General features: G+C 42.0%; 1 protein-coding gene across 1 annotated transcript in view; it reads right to left on the bottom strand.

Annotated features, from left to right (window-relative positions):
* The window catches only part of SLC5A8 (solute carrier family 5 member 8), a 28,919-nt gene extending 18,684 nt beyond the window's left edge, over positions 1–10,235 (bottom strand). Inside the window, exons 1-5 of the mRNA XM_048301058.1 lie at positions 9,595–10,235; positions 7,480–7,545; positions 3,510–3,561; positions 1,958–2,025; positions 966–1,120 (exon numbers count right to left, since the gene is read on the bottom strand). Of these exons, the coding sequence (XP_048157015.1) occupies positions 966–1,120; positions 1,958–2,025; positions 3,510–3,561; positions 7,480–7,545; positions 9,595–9,927 (674 nt within the window). The 5' untranslated portion in view covers positions 9,928–10,235. The remainder of the gene's footprint in view (positions 1–965; positions 1,121–1,957; positions 2,026–3,509; positions 3,562–7,479; positions 7,546–9,594) is intronic.
* Positions 10,236–19,100: the final 8,865 nt, after the last annotated feature.

The following is a 19,100-nucleotide window of genomic DNA, read 5'->3' as shown; positions in this document are numbered from 1 at the left end:
TTCTGCTGGTTTAGCTCTAAGTAAATAGCAGATTTTAGGTGGCCATAAACAATTATTATTTTTAAGCCACTAATTTAAATTATATTCATCTTGGTGAATATTGTAGTTTTATTTCACATATTACATGCCTTTATTCCTTTTCTTTTTCCATCCATGAACTCTGTGATTGGGAGAAGAATCAATGCAGTACAATCACTGCAAATGAGCCAAACAGATTGAAATAAATTACAGTTCACAAGAAGAAAAAAATACCCACAGATAAATTACTTACTGAAGAATTTGGTGAAGAATTTTACAGAACAACCTGATTAATATTGTGACTTGACAGACAAAGGACAAATCACAATACTTGTCATACTAAACTTTCACTAATACCACTGGGTGAAGGTTCTCAGAAGAATCTTATATTCATCAAAGGTACAATAACTTTTTTACTTAAAATGGTCCTTGATTCAACATAGTCAGACTGAATATTCTTGCATTTGTAAAGTGATACTTTTAGGCTATGACTACTTACAAAAAGGGAGGCTAAATTACTGTTAAAACTACTTTTATTTTTTCTTTCGAGGAAAAGAAGAACATTTCTCTTTTTCAGATTAGGCAAAAACTATTATTTTCCCATTTGTTTTGGTCCAGTCGCTGAAATGCCAAATCAGCTGTTTGCAAATTGTAATTATAAATACAACTGTCCTCTCCTATTCATTGTTCTCTTTCAGTGGAATCCCAAATGTATCCTTAAAACACCTACTTGACAAAGTAAAAACGTTTTTCTCTTTCCAGGATTTTGCATGGTGTAAAACCTAAAAAATATCCCTAAAACTAGGTAAGCTTGTTTAAAAATATACATAAACTGGGTCACAACTTCTGCCTTCCTCCTCCTTCAGTAGCAGTTTAATTTCACAGTCAGTCACATGAGCTCTATTTGTAGGAAGAGAGAGGCACATCCTCTGCAAGTACAAACTCACTCCCAGAAGTTTAATCTTCCTCCATGGTAGGAATCATTTACAATGCGTCCAATTCCCTCCTGAACCACCACAGCTCGTATAATCACAGATGAAAATCCAGCAACCATGATTCCAACCTGGAAAACGTCTGTCCACACCACTGCCTTCAGACCACCCTGCAAGAGCAAAAGCATGTATCAGGTACAACAAGGCAACAGCACTCTTGCTTTGCACTCTCAACTAACAGAAACATTACCATCTGAATTATGCATAACAGATGAATTTCATCTTCTTCTTTAATAGAACTAATTCTGTACTCGTGTCTTTAAGAATTACACTCTGGAACCTACTCAGGACATCCTGGCCCTTTTTTGAAGTGCTCTGGAATTTACTTTGGCTATACACATAGTTTAATCCAGTATTTCCTGTGCCACATAACCTTATTCAGAAATTTGTTTCAAAAGATAAATTTTCAGACAGTGCTCATCTTACTTATATACAGTACCACTAACTCCAGAAGGTATACCGTTTATCTGAATAAAAATAAACATGATTTAGTCCAACACAGACAAATAAATTTGTCACTGAGGTTCCTTTTCATCGTTTCTAGACACTTGCTCAATTAACACTAAATTAAAGACCAATCTGTTCATGTGGCACGCTATTTTCAGTGGCTCTATTCAATAACACACAAGACTGTTACAATTGCATTGAGAAGGTGTTTGAAAAATTGCACAGCAAAACCCTACTAGATCAGAAGAAAAATCACAGGAGGATTTTTAGAAAGGGAAATCTACCATTTTGCTATTCTTTTAGCAACAACAGAAGTTTGAATGTAACATAACAGAAAAGATTTGAGTTGCATAGTGGCTGCCTATGCATATGGTCCTCTAGCTACACCTGTAAAATGTAATTCCATGGAGTAACCTGATTATTAGGCTACTTTTAATAAATTCCATATTTGATGTGAGTGGTGAAAGGAACAGATTTTTCTCAGGTAGGGGCCCACATACCAGTGTGCAGTAGAATGTGCAGACCACGCCAGTTGCCACCACTGCACCCCACAAGTCAAAGCCAGTGACTGAAAGAGAGGGAAATGGCATCAGTGTGAATGAGGCATTGGGGACAAAACATTGAAGGTCAATTATTGAAAAAAGCTAGAAATAAGTTAAATGCAAAAGTAGGAGGTACAAACAGCAATGAAAAGTTTAGTGTGTCTAAACCAAGGGATTCATCCTAACCAGTTCTAAAACTGAAACAGTTTAGTTACAGATTTGGACACTGCTAAAAAGTTGAGATTTATTTCAGGATCTAGGAAGCTATTTGCCTTTAATGTGAGTGCTGCCAAACAACACATCCCATATGTCCCAGCTCAGGATGGTTATTAAATGCATGTCCTTCCTTGAAACACCTGTGTAGTTGCTACCCAGCCCTTGGGCAGGGATATAAGCAAGTAAACAGAATGGGGGTTCTGCACAGAGAAAAGGTTGTTCAAGCATTGTCTGGAAGAAATGCATCAGAGTAAAAGCCTTTCTTTTATTCTTCCTTCTCTCAAGGATCATATGTTTCTGCCAGACACGCTGTCACTGCCCCAGCAAGGCATGCTCACCTGCTGCCAGGCAGGGCATGAGGGGGCTCCCCGACAGACAGCTCAGGCTAATGAGAAACACTGAAACAAAACTAGTAAAAAACGTAAGTTATTCTAATTAGGAGCCAGCTAAGTCATAGCTTGGTTTAGTATGTATCTGCAAGGCAAATATAAATATCAAAGCCACAAAACCTGTGGGACTTACACACTGGGAGAAACCAGTACAGAGAGTGTTGGGTTTTTTCTTCCTTTTTGTTCAATGAACAGGGCAAAAAAAAACATTCTATGAGGAAAAAAACTGTGACTTTATTCTAGCCAAAATGATTCATTTTTTATTTGCATTTTGTTATTCCCTTTTCTTGCCAAATGAACAAATTAATGGTGTCAGATTAAAAGTTGAATTTGGCTCCATATAAAAGCTTTTGCCCTTTTAGAAATCAATGTGGCTCATTTTCAAATCAAAGAGTCATTGTGAAGTAGAAAATGGAAATATTTCACTTTGTAAATATCACAATAAACATCTTAACAATCTCTTTGCTGTTGATTTGGTTTTCCTGGAAAAAGGACAGACCACATCAAACCATTCCAGGCAGCCCAAAATCATATTTACAGAACTTCTGCCTTGCTCTCATCTTGATGAACAGCACTTAACCAGGGGAATTAAATTTGTCTTTAGTGCCTGCATTGCCTTCAAAATTTACTTAAGTCTTCTCAACTTCTCTGAATAAGCCATTATTTACAGGTATTGCATCAGAGGTAGAGTAAATGAGAGCCAGTATTTCCATAAATCTCTTCTGTAATTCCTTACAGGTAGGATTAAGGGACTAGGATTACAGAGTTCCCATTAAAAGACTTCACAGTCAACCCTTAAGCTATATTTTTAGGTGTTGCACTACCAAAAAACCCCCACCAAACCAGTACTATATGCAGCAGAAATTATATCAGTAGAGGATATAATTGCAGTGTACTCATCTTACCTTGATTTAGTGCTAAAGCTGGAGCATAAATGACAATGCCAGTGTATAAAGTCTAGAATGGGAGAAAAAAAGGAAAGATCAAAAGAAATGTAAATTCCTGGAAAGGTGATAGCTTTCTGACATGATTTCTTTTCAAGTATCTATGTAGTCTATGTTTCCTAGTTCACAACTGTTGGCAAATGTTAGAAGACAAACGTCTGAGGCTAATAAGCTCTGCAGCCTCACAGCCTAGTGTTCTTAAAACGAATACCAAGGACTCCTAAATACAAAATCCATCTTCATCTTCTCCTGACTTTTATAATTAACTTATTTTATTCCTTTAAAACTGCAAAGGAAACAAGAGCAAAAGGACGTCAATGAGGTTTACACATGGTTTGTCAAAGAATCTATTACTATCATTTCCTCAGTTTTGAGATCAATATGCCTCTCAGTATATAGCTATAATTCATGTGACTAAGAGCACAAAATATTACATTAGTTGGTCATTACAGATAGCGTTACAAGGAATTATATAACCTTCATCATGTAAAATGAAGCCACATGTGATTATATTCTCAACCACAGTAAAAATACAGAAAAACCAAGGAGCTAACTCCATCTACTTTTGTGGGCACAATGGGATTCATACACTGATAACCTCTACAATCTCTTTGTATATGGTTTTAAATCCTGTTTGCTTTTTTATCACTGGTAATACTGCCACAAGTTCAGCTGTGACAAGAGTCAGGAGAATACAGCCTGCAACGTGCTGATGACTTCTGTGAAGGTCAGTGGTCTTGATTCAAAGCATCTAGATCACTGATAGGTCGTGAGCTGACATGCATCAGTTTTCCATGGCTGGACTCAGAATTCTGACTTTCTGATTTACAGGGATGGGATTTGGGCATGGAAAAACAGCAGAATCAGATGTCATCCAGGATTCACCAGCTTCTGCCCTTCCTGCATGTGTCCACCCTAGGCACAGGTGGCAAACCAGAGCAGGATTGCTAACCACTGAATTACTTGCCATGGCTTTTGAGCAGATCAAATGCAGTCCCCGAGGTGGAGCTCTACCACATGGCCAGTGGCTATGCTGGGAACAGAGCCAAGAGGTAACGGGAGTGAGCAGTTCTCTAGCTTTATGAGGAAATTAGTATGGAGAAGCTGCTTCACCCAGCCTAACCTAATTGCCCTGAGCCCCTGCTGCACACCTGCTACAGGCACATGCCAGAAAGGATAGGGGAGACATTGGGGAAATAGTTATTCCTACCTGTGTGCTACTCCCTGCCACTGTGTGTGCATGCTTATTTCTCTCAGTGCCATGAGTCCTCTCTAGATTTTCATATATAGCTTGTATGACAAGAAAAGCTGCCAGTCCTGACTAGTCCCTGTCAAGTATCTCCTCAGAACTACCTGCATCACTTCCCAGCCAGCTCCTGACACCTGTCTAGCCCAGACAATGTTTGACTTGCTGTCCATACAGTGACTGTCAGCGTGTGCTGCTGAAACACAGAATCATAGAATGGTTTGTGTGGGAATGGTCCTTTAAAGACCATCTAGGCCAGCACCGCTGCCATGGACAGGCACACTTTCCACTAGATCAAATTGCTCAGAGCCCCATCCAGCCTGATTTTGAACACTTCCAGAGAGGGGCCATTGCACTTCTTCTCCAGGCTACCTGGTCCAGTATCCCGCTACCCTTGTTGCAAAAAACTTCTTTATAACCTCTCTAAATCTACCCTCTTTCAGTTTAGAACTATTATCCCTTGTCCAGTCACTACAGGTAAAAAGTCTCTCTCCACCTTTCTCATAAGCCCCCTTTGAAAGGCTGCAATAAGGTCTCTCCACAGCCTTCTCTTCTCCAGGTTGAACAATTAATCCCAACTTTCTCAGCCTTTCTTCACAGGAGAGGTGTTCCACACCCCAGACCATTTTTGTGGTCATCCTCTGGACCCTCTCCAAGAGGTCCATGTCTTTCTTGTGCTGGGGACCCCACAGGTAGATGCAGTATTTCAGGTGGGGTCTCACAAGAGTAGAGCAGACAGAGAGAATCACCTCCTTTAACCTGCTGGCAACACTTCTTTTGGTGAAGGATAAAATTGGCTTTCTGGGCTGTGACCAGACTTCCTGGCTCATGTCAAATTTTTCATCCACCGGTATCTCCAAGTTCTCCTCTGCAAGGCTGCTCCCAATCAGCTCATCCCTCAATCTGTACTGATATTTGTAATTGCCCCAATCCATGTGCAGGACCTTGCACACGGGTTTATTGAACTTTATGGGGCCATTCCTCAAGCCTGTCAAAGTCCCTCTGGATGTCATCTCTTCTCTTTAGCGAATCAGCTGCACCACTGAGCATGGTGTCATCCACAAACTTGCTGAGAGTGAACTCATTCTCACTATCTATGTCATTAATGAAGGTATTAAACAGTATTGGTTCCAGCACATACTGGAACTCATTACTGGTTCCCATCAGAATATTTAGCTGTTGACTGCAATGCTTTGGATGTAATCATCAAGCCAATTCTTTTTCCTTCTAATAGTCCATCAGTCAAACTCGTATCTCTTCAAGCCTGTTAATTCAAGGGATTCAGCTTGAGAACTTGTGGCTTTCTCATACACAGCGTAAGTGCCAGAAGCTTTGAAACATCAGAAATTAAAATTTGTCACGACTCTGACTGCATTTTTGTGTAAATTTAAATAGGACTGCTACAATCTTTCTGCTTCTTCAGTAGGTTTCTTTTGGTTGTATTATTATATATCCTTTTCTTCTTTAAAGTATATGCCAATATTAACAGAAGAGTTAAAATTGCACCATTAAGATCTTGGGAGGTTTTCTTTTCTCACTATTATTTAATTTATTCAAGTTAAATTGTAAGTGCTTGGCAGAGAAAGACACATATAGATCTTTGGTTAATTTCCTTGAGCATGTATTTAAGTTGCATAGAATTATTTTTCTCATCTTTGCAAGCAAAGACTGTGCTTAGCTTTTCTAACTTACGCAACTGTGATGTCTTCATATTTGCTGGTGAAACAGTGTCAGGTTTCACACATGCTAGCACTCTACTTTTACCATGAGCTTGTGTGTCTGTAAAAGCCAGCTAAGCAGCACTGCTCAAATAAGTAATGAGCACTGCATTGGGAACCATCTTACTGGTGCAAGTGTGATTGCCCTGTAACTTCTGGTGTGCCTTAAAAAATACAAAAATGGACAAAAAGAAGCATGTAACTTAAAAAACTTTCTGACTGCATAGTCATCTTTACTTTGAATTACCCCAAAAGTCCACTTCAAAATTGTGAAAAGAACACATTTTTGTTCTGGTGCATCTGACACATGCTCACTTACATTTAAAAGCTGTGGTCCCGTACTGCCTCCTTGAAAGGGCCAGATATAGCAAACTGTACCAACAATAATTTCAGAGATTGCTTTAGTTTAACATTCCCCAGGGCAGTAATTTTCTACTTATCAGTTTGCAGACACCTAAGGTTTCTCCAGGGGTGGTGGTGGTGGTGCAAACCCTTGTGCAGTAAGTAAATGACAGCTCCTGACAGCCTGTTTTGTCACCTTTCGCTGACCCTTGAGAATTAGTCAGACTTCGAGAATCTGCACACCAGAGGATGAAAACTGATGCTTGTAGATAATTGGGGCACATAGACATTTTTAACTCATTGTGGGTTTCTCCAGTAGGCAAGCGAATGACTGCTCTTCACACTGCTATCCTGTAGTGAAGGGTCGCTCGTCTCTTGGCGTGGTGCTGATTCAAGTGACTGCTGTGGGTATTCAGCAGTGCCCATGGAGACTCAAGAGGCAGGTAGCCCAGCATCCTCTCCCCACCTCATTGCTGTGGAGCAGAAGGAGCTTTGTTTCTCCTGCTCCCAGCCACCCAAGCACTGTGGTAACCTCACCAGCTGCTCAGAGAAAACAGCCAGTTACACTCAACCAAATAATTCCGGTGGCCCCAAGGACCATAGAACAGCTTTGAAGTTTACTTGCCGTTTGTATTATGAAAAGGATCGTTCCACAAAGGCGTAGATACTTATTAAATCGAAGTTCTAAATACTGCAAAAAAGAAGAACAAACAAATACTGAAATTTGGCACTATTGATACAACTAGAATGAAATCATGAGTAATACAGAGTGTTGTTTTTACATTTTCATGAATGGCCAAAACTCCTAGAGTCCCCTTGTTTGATATCTCTTTCAACTTGGTTTGATATTTCTTTACAGACCACACCACTGGGTAATAACACACAAGCAAGTGAAGTAGACATAAGCTAGTCACTATATAAGGGAATTTACAGAAAAGACTAGGACATATCACAGAATCATTGAAAGGGACAAAGATACACAAGAATCATCAAGTCCAACTCTTGACTCTGCACAGGGAAACCTGAAAGTTGACAATGACATGTCAGCCAAAAAATAGAATCCACTAATGTTGTGAAATCAGAGAGAGAAAGAAAACTTTGTGACTATTCCTATGTCTTATGGAAATTCTGCCATTATATGTGTCCATCTGAACTGCTGTGAGAGAGGGCAGATTTTCAGTGGTCAGCAGCTTCTTCCCATGTTAACCTCACCTTCTGCACTGCCCAAGGCAGCCTGCCATATTCTACTGGTAAGTCAACATTTAGCCTTTTGCGAAACAGGAGCCGTCATTTTTCTACCAAGCCTGGAATAGCACAACCTCTAAGTGAGTTTGTCATGCTGCAGAACAGATTTCTTACTACCATCTGTACTAACAACCATCTTGGTGTGTGGTTGTACAAAAGAGATCTCATTCGCCTGATGAATCTGTTCAATCAACACAAATAAACACTGAAGCACCTCAAAGTGCTCCCTCACGAACTGAGCATTTAAAATGTGATCTGTGAGCATGCCCACACAAGGAAGCAGTCTTGAACCCCTGGACAGACACAAAAGGTTGTTAAAAATCTGAACTCTGCCCACAAATAGAAGATGTATCTTTTATAGGTGCATTACTCTGATTCAACGCTGAGATAATCAGTGAGTTTCCAGTCATGATCATAAGCCTTTACTTAAAAGAACCCTATTTAAGTATCATCATGACAGTCCAAAGATTAGTAGTTTAAAATACACTGGAAGACACCAGAGATTTCTGTTGGTGAATTCTTATCTAAATGTACTGACAGAAATCTTGTTTTCAACCTCCAGTGCTGCAATTCCTCTCTTTAGTGTAATAAAGTGCTAAAGACCAAAGTAGGCAGTCAAGGACTTTCACCTGCACCAATGCTCCTTTCCCAAAATCCTCTGCAAAAAGAGCAGTTTGCTCCCAAATCTGCAGCTAGGAACCATCTCCATGCAGGAAGATAAACAGGTTGTACGGGCATTCTGAATCAGAAGAAAGCACTGACCAGATGCTTCCCCGCCCCAAAACTGCCAGACTCTACCTGTGACTGTCCCACTACCCCAGATGTCTGCGTGCTGATGGCTATAGCTTTAATGTACACGCTGGGCTGAAGACCAGCTCAGCCTTATTTTGGTGAAAGTAAGAAAACTTTTACAGACACAGAGCACTTGCTGACCTCCTTGTCTAGTCATGATGGAGAAGACATTCAGTAGTGTAAACAGCCTCAGGTGACAAGGAGTCTCTTCAAAATCTCTAGGAACAGCACAAATATGTACTCTGCCAAAGGGGGACTTTTGTGGTTGCACCTAAGCTTAAGAAACCAATCTGAAGAGAGTGTGATAGGATAAGAGAACTCTGGTTCCTATAGTAGATGCTTTTGTGCTCTGGTTTTGCTATATTAATTACAGATTATTAATGACATGTCACCATCCAAGCTGCATTAGGATTAATCCACCTACTGAACTGAGTATCTGGTGTGAGGAAACCAATCTGGTATGACACACAGCTCCTGAGCTAAGGCAGCAGGGTTGAACATCACCAGTCTGCAGAGACAGTGTGGGCAGGCTTGGGGACAGAGAGGGTTACAGCCTGCTCTCAGGAGTGTGGTGATGTAGAACAGCCCAGAGTGCAGGGAATCTGGGGGAAGAAAAAATGGAGAGCAGACATGTAGAAAGCAGGCACAAGAAGCCCCCCAGCTCCCTAAAAGCTGGGGAGAGATTCTTTCCACTCCACCTTACCTCATAGGTGCTGGTAATGCCCAGCTTGTAGAAGACGGGCAGGAAGATCTCGGCACTGCATAGCACCACCAGGCCGTAGGTGATGGCAAAGATGCAGAAGATGGCACCATAGCGATAGATCTCAGCAGGGGTGCCCAGCACCGTGACGGCTGACATGAAGCTGGCAGTGAGGGAGAGTGCAACCGGGAGGGCAGTCATGCTGCGGCCTGCCATGAGGAAGTCCTTTGATGTCTTCTGCCCCCCTCCCACGAAGGCATAGTAGACACCAATGATGGCTGAGATGAGCAGCATGGCCGCGAAAACCACATAGTCCCAGACAGTGAAGCGGCCCATTCTACTAGAAGAACTCACCCTTGGAACCAAGGATCTTCCCCAAAATCAGAGGGGCTGCTGCTGCCCCCGCAGGGCTGGCACGGGGTGGCCTAAGCAGGAGGAAGCAGATGGGGACGGCCCCCGGGGAGGTGTCCCCCGCGGGGACTGGGGCAGGTGCGGAGCGGTGACACCAGCGGGACAGAAGCAAAAAGGTGCGGTGCGGTGTCCGCCGCCGGCACAGGCGCAGCGCGGTGCGGTGTTCCCGCCGGGACAGGTGCGCTGCGGAGCGCTCCGCGCAGGTCCCCGCCGCGTGTCCCCGGGGACCGGGAGCGGGCCGTGCCGGGTGCGACTGCCAGAGCCGGGACGGCGGGCGGGCCTTATACGGTCCCAGTGCCCGCTCCTCCCCGAGGCGCTGAGCGCCCCTGCGGAGCGAGAAGGGGCGGCGATCCTGGGCCCGGGCTGCCCGCCCCGCGCCTCCGGGCTGCGGGATGGCGCCACGGCACCGCCCTGCCTGAACGCGGTCACACCGCAAACTTGGGTTTCCCGGTCCAGAGCTTTTGGAGGGAAGACATTTCACACAGGATGGGGAACCCACCCACGCTCGTTAGCATATTCCACCATCTCCCCAAAGGACGGAGGTGAAAATATCGTTTAATAGATACATTTCCATGGGTTGTGCAATCTGGAAGGTAACTCACTGAATCAGATTCACCAAGGTGAGTTGCTGAACACTGCAGTTGTGTAACAGGGAAGCCCTACTACTTGCACTGTGCTCACAGAAGTTTTACTGACAGTCTTCAACTAATCACAGGTTCAAGAGTCAAAGTGCACAGGAGTGTGACAAATGGAGATTCATACACCTTACCCAGAGAGGAATACATCAAAAACACCTATGGGATTTGAAGGCCATGTATGTCAAATGGTGGAGATGTGCCTGTTCCTATAGCGAGCAGTACACACAGGACTAACGCAGCAAATACCACATTTGGCCTCTTTGCCATATATTAGCAACCCCAGATGGGGAATGAAGATGAAAGGATGCCAAAGCTGATCAAGATGGGCTTGACAGCAGCACAGCCACACACAGCACACCTTGCAGCAGAGTTCAGAAGCTTTGCACAGTAGCTTTCCATCTTGAACTGTGCATTGGCAAAGTGCTATGCTGGAGGTGATTACCTAGTAAAAGTCAGAACCAGCTTGGGGGTTAAAAATTACCCAGTTTTCCTTCATAGAAGGTAGATTAAGTTTTGTTCCTGCCCAGCCTCTTCTGGCTCTTATCCACAGCTGGATAAGATGGAAGTAGTCTTTGCTGCAAGTGCTCTGGGTTCAGATCAAGGTGCTCTGCCTGTATCTGACCATTTTGAGACGTGGTTTTCAGCAGCCTTCTGTATCTTAGACAGAAATGACCAGGCACCTGACAGCCAAGCACAGATGACAGAACATCTCTCTCCTTGGGAGCTCTGGAGCTGCAGGCCTTTTGGAGTTATTTCTGAGTGCACATTGGAACAAGGGGGAGCAAGTGGAAGTCTGGTCCGTATTAAGTTGAACTGTGAAATCATGTCTGTGTTGGTCTGGTGTCTAATTGCCTATCTGGGAGTATAAATGTCGCTGAAGAGACAGAAGCTGGCCATGGGGTACAAGTGGCATGTCCTAATGTCACCACAGCAGATTAGGGCATCAGTCTCTCTGGCCCAATTACCCTCTATTTACTTATACAATGAGTAAGAGCTTCCAGATGTCCTGTTGAGGAAGAGCAAGAAAGAAACTTATGCTCTACACCTACCAATTAGGCTATTGACTTATTGACCATCTGAAGAGGTTGCCTTAAATCAGCTTTTGACAATATGAAAGATGAGAAGCCTTCCAAGCAAAGCTTCAATCAAAACCAGCACATCCCCACTCAGTGCAATGAACTGGTGTCGTCCAAAACAAGTATTTGTTGTCAAAAAGCACGACCCCTTTTTCTCAGGAAGGACATAAACGGGCTCTGGCCCAAACCCACAGCTTGTGCTGCTCAGAGCTTCATGCTCAGTGTCCCTTGTTTGCACTCCTTCAGGAATTATGTTGCTCAAACCATTCAAACAATAACATGCATTTAAAGTATTAATTACACAGGATTAATACAATTTTGATTCTGCTTCTTTATCATTTTTGACATAATGTAAACACAGCAAGTGATAACATGTACCGAAAAACAAATCATGTTTCATAACTGAAACACAAGCAGCTATAAGGAAATGGACATTGCTCTGGTTTCAGGTGGCATCCTTGGTTCTTTTACAAGTAATGTTAAGCAAATTGTCTTTCAAAAGTCATCATGACCAATATGGCATGAAAGGCTGGATCCTCCCATGTGGATGCTTCCAGTTTTGGAACCAGCAGCAAATCTGTATGATGGCCATGTTCTAAATCACACCAAGTGGACCTGGAAAACAGGACTAAATGTTTTTCTGTATTTTTCACATGTGGAACCAAATTAGCTCTGTCAGTTTGTGCTGTGTGACAGAGACAGAACTGCAAGTGTTTGCTTTTTGTCATTGCTACAATAGTTATTTAACTGTCTTCCAAACTCAGAGAGTGTATTTCATTGTCTTCTTGTAACACTTTGACCAATCTCCACTGGGCCTTATGTGGTGCCTCATCTCACTGCTGCTGCGACTCTGTTTTTGTAAGATCTACTGACATCAGTGGGATTCAGTGTTTAATAGCAAGAGGGGTAATATTCACATTTCTCCAGCACCCTCAAATTAAAAAGGCCATGGATGTGACTAAACAAACCCCAGACTGTCCTATGGGTTCCAAATGGCTCCTTCCTTGTGATTGTATTGGGCTCATTCCCACTACAGGACAGTTCTGTGAGGTGTTCTGGAAGTCTGTATTACTTGGAAGGACATTCCTTTCCTGTTATTTTTCATGTAGATGGGCCACTGCATTGGGAGATTGGTGGAATAGATTTTCTTCTGTAGATGAGACAAATATATTGAGCCCTGAACTTGGAGAGATGCTGCCCACCTCTCTGAGCTAAGATGTGAAAATAGACTTTGAGGGATTCTCCTGCTTGTAGGCAAATGTGGGCATGGGCAAAAACAACTGTAAGTGAGGGAGGAGAGCACTGGAGGCCTGGTGACCATTGTTCAGCAGTGATGCAAGACCCTTTGCAATTTGCTTTGGCAGCCTGGGAGCTCTCCAACTTCCAGTAATTCCTTGCTTGAGTGTGAAGTTTCAGACTGTGTGGAGTTCAGCTGTACCTACACCTTGTGTACCTACACTGTACCTTGCAGATGAAAAACAATTTACGCTCAATTTCACTCCTGTGTAGTGCCAGGACAGGCCACTGTTCTCTGCTGCTTACACAGGGATTAATTTGGAAACCGTGCCAGAAAATGGCTGGCTTTTGATAAAAACAAACAAACAAAATAATTTCAAAACAAAATCTACAAAAACTGATGATTTGTTAGGAAATCAGAGGTGTGGGATCATGCCCTGTATGTATATACACATGTATGGATGTGGAAGGTGTTTGCACTTCATGCAATGACCACAGTACACCATCACCAAAATCTAGAGAGACCAAGGCCTCAGAAAGATTAAGGAGCTACCAGTTGCAATTAAGTAGATGGGAAAAAAGCGGGATCTCATAAATGTTCCTGCTGAAAGGAAGACTGCTGCAGGAGCTGAACCTCTATTAGGTAATGGTGAAACCATTTGAGAGAAAGACTTTAAAAACACACAACTGCAGGCAAAGTTTCTCATCTTAAGTTCACAAGCCAACCCACACTAAGACACAGAGATATGGGGATCCAGGTTCCATTTACTCCTCTGTTCATGGAGCTGCCTGTTAAATTTCTTTTACATCACAGTTATTGTTGGGAATAACATATCAAAATTAATCATTGACTCCTAATTAGACAGTGAATTTTTCTCACAATGCAATACTTCAAGTAAAACTGCCCTTCTTTTACTTTTGGAAGATTTTGATTGCAGCAGCTCCTTCCTATGCAGCATCACTTGTCACCTTGAGAAGCCTGTTGCATTTTGGTGTAAAGGAAGCTCATTGCTGATGGTGTTCCATATTTCTGAACATCAGTTAGTGTTTGGATACACCCCCATCTCTTCTACTTGCTGTGCTTGTCCACACACTGCTGTTTTGAATTGCTGGGCATACTATAGCTGTTTACCTGACTAGCACCGTCACTGGCTTTGCTTCTCCTGGTTTAATGCTCCTGTCGTGGTTTAATCCCAGCCAGCAGCTAAGTACCACACAGCCGCTCGATCACTGCCTGCCCCCCACCTTGCAGTGGAGAGGAGAAATGGAAAAAAAAGAAACATAGAACTTGTGGGTTGAGATAAGAGCAGTCTAATAATTGAAACAAAATAAAATATAATAATAATATTTATAATGATGACAATAATGATAATTTTAATTTAAGGGGGGGGAACCCAAAAAAACCAAGCAATTCACAATTCAATTACTCACTACCTGCTGACTGATGCCCAGCCCACACCCGAGCAGCAATCAGCATCTTTTGGCCCACTCCTCTCAGTTTATATACTGGGAATGTTGTTCTGTGGTATGGAATATACCTTTGGCTAGTTCAGATCAGCTGTCCTGGCTGTGGTCCCTCTCAGCTTCTTGTGCACCTGCTCACTGGCAGAGCATGGGAAACTGAAAAGTCTTGCCTTAGGGTAAGCACAACTTAGCAACAATAAAAACATCAGTGTGTTATCAACACTCATCTCATACTACATTCAAAATGCAGCACTGTACCAGCTACTAAAAAGAAAATTAACTATCCCAGTCTAAACCAGGGCAGATACCTTAGAGAAATCTCCCACAGTCTTGTTTAGTGATTTTCTTAGCTTTCTTTTTAATTATTTTTTTGTCAGCCCTTTTTCTGTTAATAGTGTTTGGACATGACAGAATTACCCTGCAAGGATATTCAGAAGAGCAGTATCATTATTGATATTCAAGAGCAGTGTCATCAATATTCCTTTTGAAATTTGGATGAGTTTCTTAGAAATAGTCACCTGGCAACTGCATTTTGAGCACTGGGATTTTCTTTTACTGAGACATCCCGTAATTGTTACCTCTTTACTTCCAATAATATCACTAGGGTACATTTTCAAGCATCCTTCTAGAAACATTTTTCCAGCAGTAATTTTATAGAAGTGCCTCTTGCACAGACTGTGTTCTGTTTGTGGGCACTAACAATGTCATCCTATCCAAATCCTATATTTGGAGGGGTGTAGATTTGTGAAAGGTCTTTGCTTCAGACCCTAATCATAGGAAGTCTTTCAGGGTAACAACTTGTTTGCTTGGAGTGCTTGTCCTCTCATGCTTAGCTTGTCTGGAACACAAGGACAGAAAGAGTGACTTGCTAAGAGAGAGATCAACAAATAGAAAAGAGCCAAAGGGTCATAAAAGTCATGGTTTATGTTGACATTTTGAATGACACCTTCTTAGTTGTTTGTTTTTTCTATTTCTGCATTCCACTGGAATTTGAATGAATGCAGTTTGCAAGAAAAATAATTTAAATGTGAGTACTTAATGGTCTTGAGAAGGAAACTTCAGATTGTGTAACCCACTAATACCAACACACCTTTTAAAATCAATAGTCAGTGCTCCAGGATTGAAGGAAGTATTTAAGTTAGCCTTGACTGCTGAGCATTTAAATCTGAATGATTAGGAGTCTATAATGCATTTGCTGCAGAATTCTCCTCTTTCATTTAAAAGAACAAATTTCAAAATTTATTTATGGACTGTCCATGCAGTGAGATGTAGCATACATAATTATTTGCTCAAGTGAACAATTAGTATGGGAATAAAATTGTGGTACAGATTTTACTTCTTTAACTCAAATGGATAAATAAGTTACATGTTTAGACTTTATTCCCATGGCTTTGGGATCTTTTGTTTATTTAAGGTGTCCAATTCTGCATCAACAGAATTACAATTCAACTAGTTTGCTTACTTGCAGTTAATGTATGAGAAAGGGCTGTCAAATGTTCACCAGATTGATCAACAAAAAATTGATTTTTTTTCTGAGTAAATTTTTCTGAATTTCCGTATTTTGTTTCTGTCGTTTCCTTTTTTTGGGTTTTTTTTTGGCACTGTCTGTGATCCAAACTCAGTTCACATGTTCTAGCTGGTGTTATTTTGATATGTGTTTGCTTTAGGTGTACTGTGTAGGTACTTTCGGTTATGCAGCTTGGCTCCCTACTGAAGGAGAGAGATGGGCTCTTCAGAAAGAAACTGTTGCTTTGATATGCTCCCTGGAGGAGCCTGTCTCTGCATTTTCTATGGAGGAAGCCTCTGGAAATGAGCCTGCTAACTGTGCCACTTCAAAATACTCTGAAAAATGTTGCCTGCAACTGCCCCAGTGACCTAACTAGCTTTTTGATTATTTTGATTTATTTTTCTGTGCATAATCCAGAGGGTCTATCACCAGTTCTGACATCTCCCTTACTATCTGCCTCCCATCCTTCTTTGTAATTGCTACTGCTAAATCCCCTGTGCTCCCTCAATCCTTTCATCTTTGCCCCCATCTCTTTACATTAAGAAACTTTCTCCTCCCTCTCACACTTCTTCTGCAAGAATTGCCTTTTTTTTGACACAAAATCTCATGAGGCATTTCTCCCAAAATTGCTGTTTCCTATCCACTTCATTCCTCCAATTTTTTAATGTCCCTAGGAACCAACTGCCTTGCCTCTCTTTCAAACCCCTTTTTGATAGTCCTCAGTTCTTCTACTCTGTGTCAAGGCTGCCCATGCTGAGATCATATATTGCTTGGAAGTGTTTGAAGGCTGTCATGCATATTTACACCAGCTCTGTGTGTTTAATCAGTTTGTTTGTCAGACATCCTCAAAGCAACATCCATCACCAAAAGTAGATAAGGAAGGAGGTGTTTCCCTCAGGTCCAACCATCTGCGTTTGTTGTCTTTGGCTTGGTTTGTTTCTTCTGTTTTCCTCTATAATGTGAGATTTGTTGCACCTATTTCTGTTGCTACCTGGACATTTCAAATAGCAAATCCCTGGTTTTTCTGTAGAGTGGAAATGCTGCCAGCATGCTTGGTCTCTCCTGATATGCTGCTGGGACACACCGCAGTTTTTCTGGCCTCCTGTACTGCAGTCTTATGGCTGTTCCAGGATGCTAAGGAGTGGTGGGTGATCTGTGGTGGGTGGGGGACAGTGGACAAGTGTCATGTGGATGTTTATGACCAAACTCCATGGCAGGGGGACTTTATTAATCCAGGCACACTAAGACTCTTAAAATTAATGTCCGTTTCTTTAGAGTATTGCTATCCAGTATTAGCATGTGTTCAAATAGGCTACCGAGTGGGGTTTGATGAAAATGTGGATTTGGAGCTAAGGCAATGGGGAAGAAATAATAACTTTAACATGCATTTTTAAATAGGCAAAAAAGATTGTGTCAATCCAGCATCATCATAAAGCCTCCACAGCTTCTGCACAGTCAGGTTAATACCATGTGGTAGTGTTAGCAATTTGCAAACTTGGTGAAGTTTGCTGTGATGCACGAGGAAGCGCAGCAGGAAATGGCAGTTGAGGAGAAGCATTTTGGCTGCAGCTGGATTTCAGGGAATCCATCTCTTGGCACAGCAGATGCTCTGTATCTGTACAGTACCATTAGCTGATCACCATTTTAAAGGGGCCTATTTCATCTCACTTCAAAAGAAGCAGTGGTGGGCACCCTGCACGTGCTCATCTTCTTCTACTGGCTATGAAATATAGCCCCCCATGCAGCCAGTGGCTATAGCCAGAGAGGTGAACTACACCCCTGTGGTAAGTGCTTGCCCAGTTCAAGCAACCAGGACTTCATCTGCTTCAGTGTCTTTTGGGTTTTCTCTCTTACTTGGAGGTTGAGGCTCATTTCCATTTCCTTTATTACTGAAGTGTCAGTTTCCATCTAGATATCTTTTTTACAAGGGTCTATTATTTCAGTATGTTTGTTTTATCAGCTGTTTCAATGGCTCCTGTTTGATCTGATCATAAATAAGAGCCATAAATCAGTATTAAAAGCAGCAGCAGGGTCCAAAAACTTACTTAAATTTTATGGTAAGAAGGGACAGCCCTATTTTTTTCTTAGTGTTATCAACATCTCTACAGTTAGAGCATCAATAAAATTTTTTGGTGTTTTTCTGGTCGGTTGGTTGGTTTGGTTTGATTTTATGGTGTTTTGTTGGGGTTTTTTTCTGCTTTATATAGACCAATACTGGAAATTTCTAGTGAATATATCTAATTTAGCAGCCAGTACCTGCAGCTTATGACACAGTGGAAGTGCCAGGAAGGGCTGCTTTGTCTCTTGATGTTATATAAGTTCTTCCACTTTTCTAAGCTACCCACAAATATTTCACTCAACAGTACACATCAAAATTAGACTGCTTCCTAGCAGTCTCAACTTAAGGGTATGTATCAGTTTAAATGTTCTTTTCCTTACAGTACACCTGCAGAGCTGAGATTCTTAGACCTTTTCTTCAGAGTTTCAGCTTTTGTACACTATGTCTCTTGGATCTGTGAGATCAGGAATGGATAACTGAAGTACTGATTCTATTGGAACCTGAGAACAAAGTTAGAGCTGCATGAATACCATGACAGTTCAAGCTTCAAACAAGAAAAAAAACCCCAGAAAATTAATTAGCCAAAACATCAAATCTAGGTACCTAATTTTTGTTGCATGAATGAGATGAATGCAGAGATATGAAGAACAGTACCAATTGCTTTGTACATTACCTGCTATTCTATGCCAGGAACATACCATTCCTTTCAGTGAGCCTGGACTTATTTTCCCCTGAATGTCATGCTGTAAACAGACTGTTAGTAGTCCCAGACACATGACAGACAGCCTGAAATCCAGATGGTCTCTGTCAAATTTTAATGGTGAGCGTGAAATGCAGGAGAGCATTCAGATCTCTTTTGGGGTACAAGACCCCATCTTGCCTTTTAATTTTCCTTTCTGTGCCCCATGATTCCTCTGTGAATCCTCCTGCTGCTGCTTCTATTACTGTTGCTTTCAACAAGGCAACAGCAGGCTGTTCTGCTGCTGCCGCTGTGGCAGGGCAGTGGATGAGGAACAACAGCAGTAGCCACCACTGCAAACCTCTCCTGTCCTGGGGCTACCTGTATACATGTGGTCTGTGCAGAAATCAGACCCTTTTTCTTTCTAATACAAATAAAT

The sequence above is a fragment of the Corvus hawaiiensis genome, chromosome 4, assembly GCF_020740725.1.
Source record: "Corvus hawaiiensis isolate bCorHaw1 chromosome 4, bCorHaw1.pri.cur, whole genome shotgun sequence".
NCBI lineage: Eukaryota > Metazoa > Chordata > Aves > Passeriformes > Corvidae > Corvus > Corvus hawaiiensis.
Note: the sequence above shows the minus strand (reverse complement) of the source record. Positions and strands in the feature narration are given on the sequence as shown.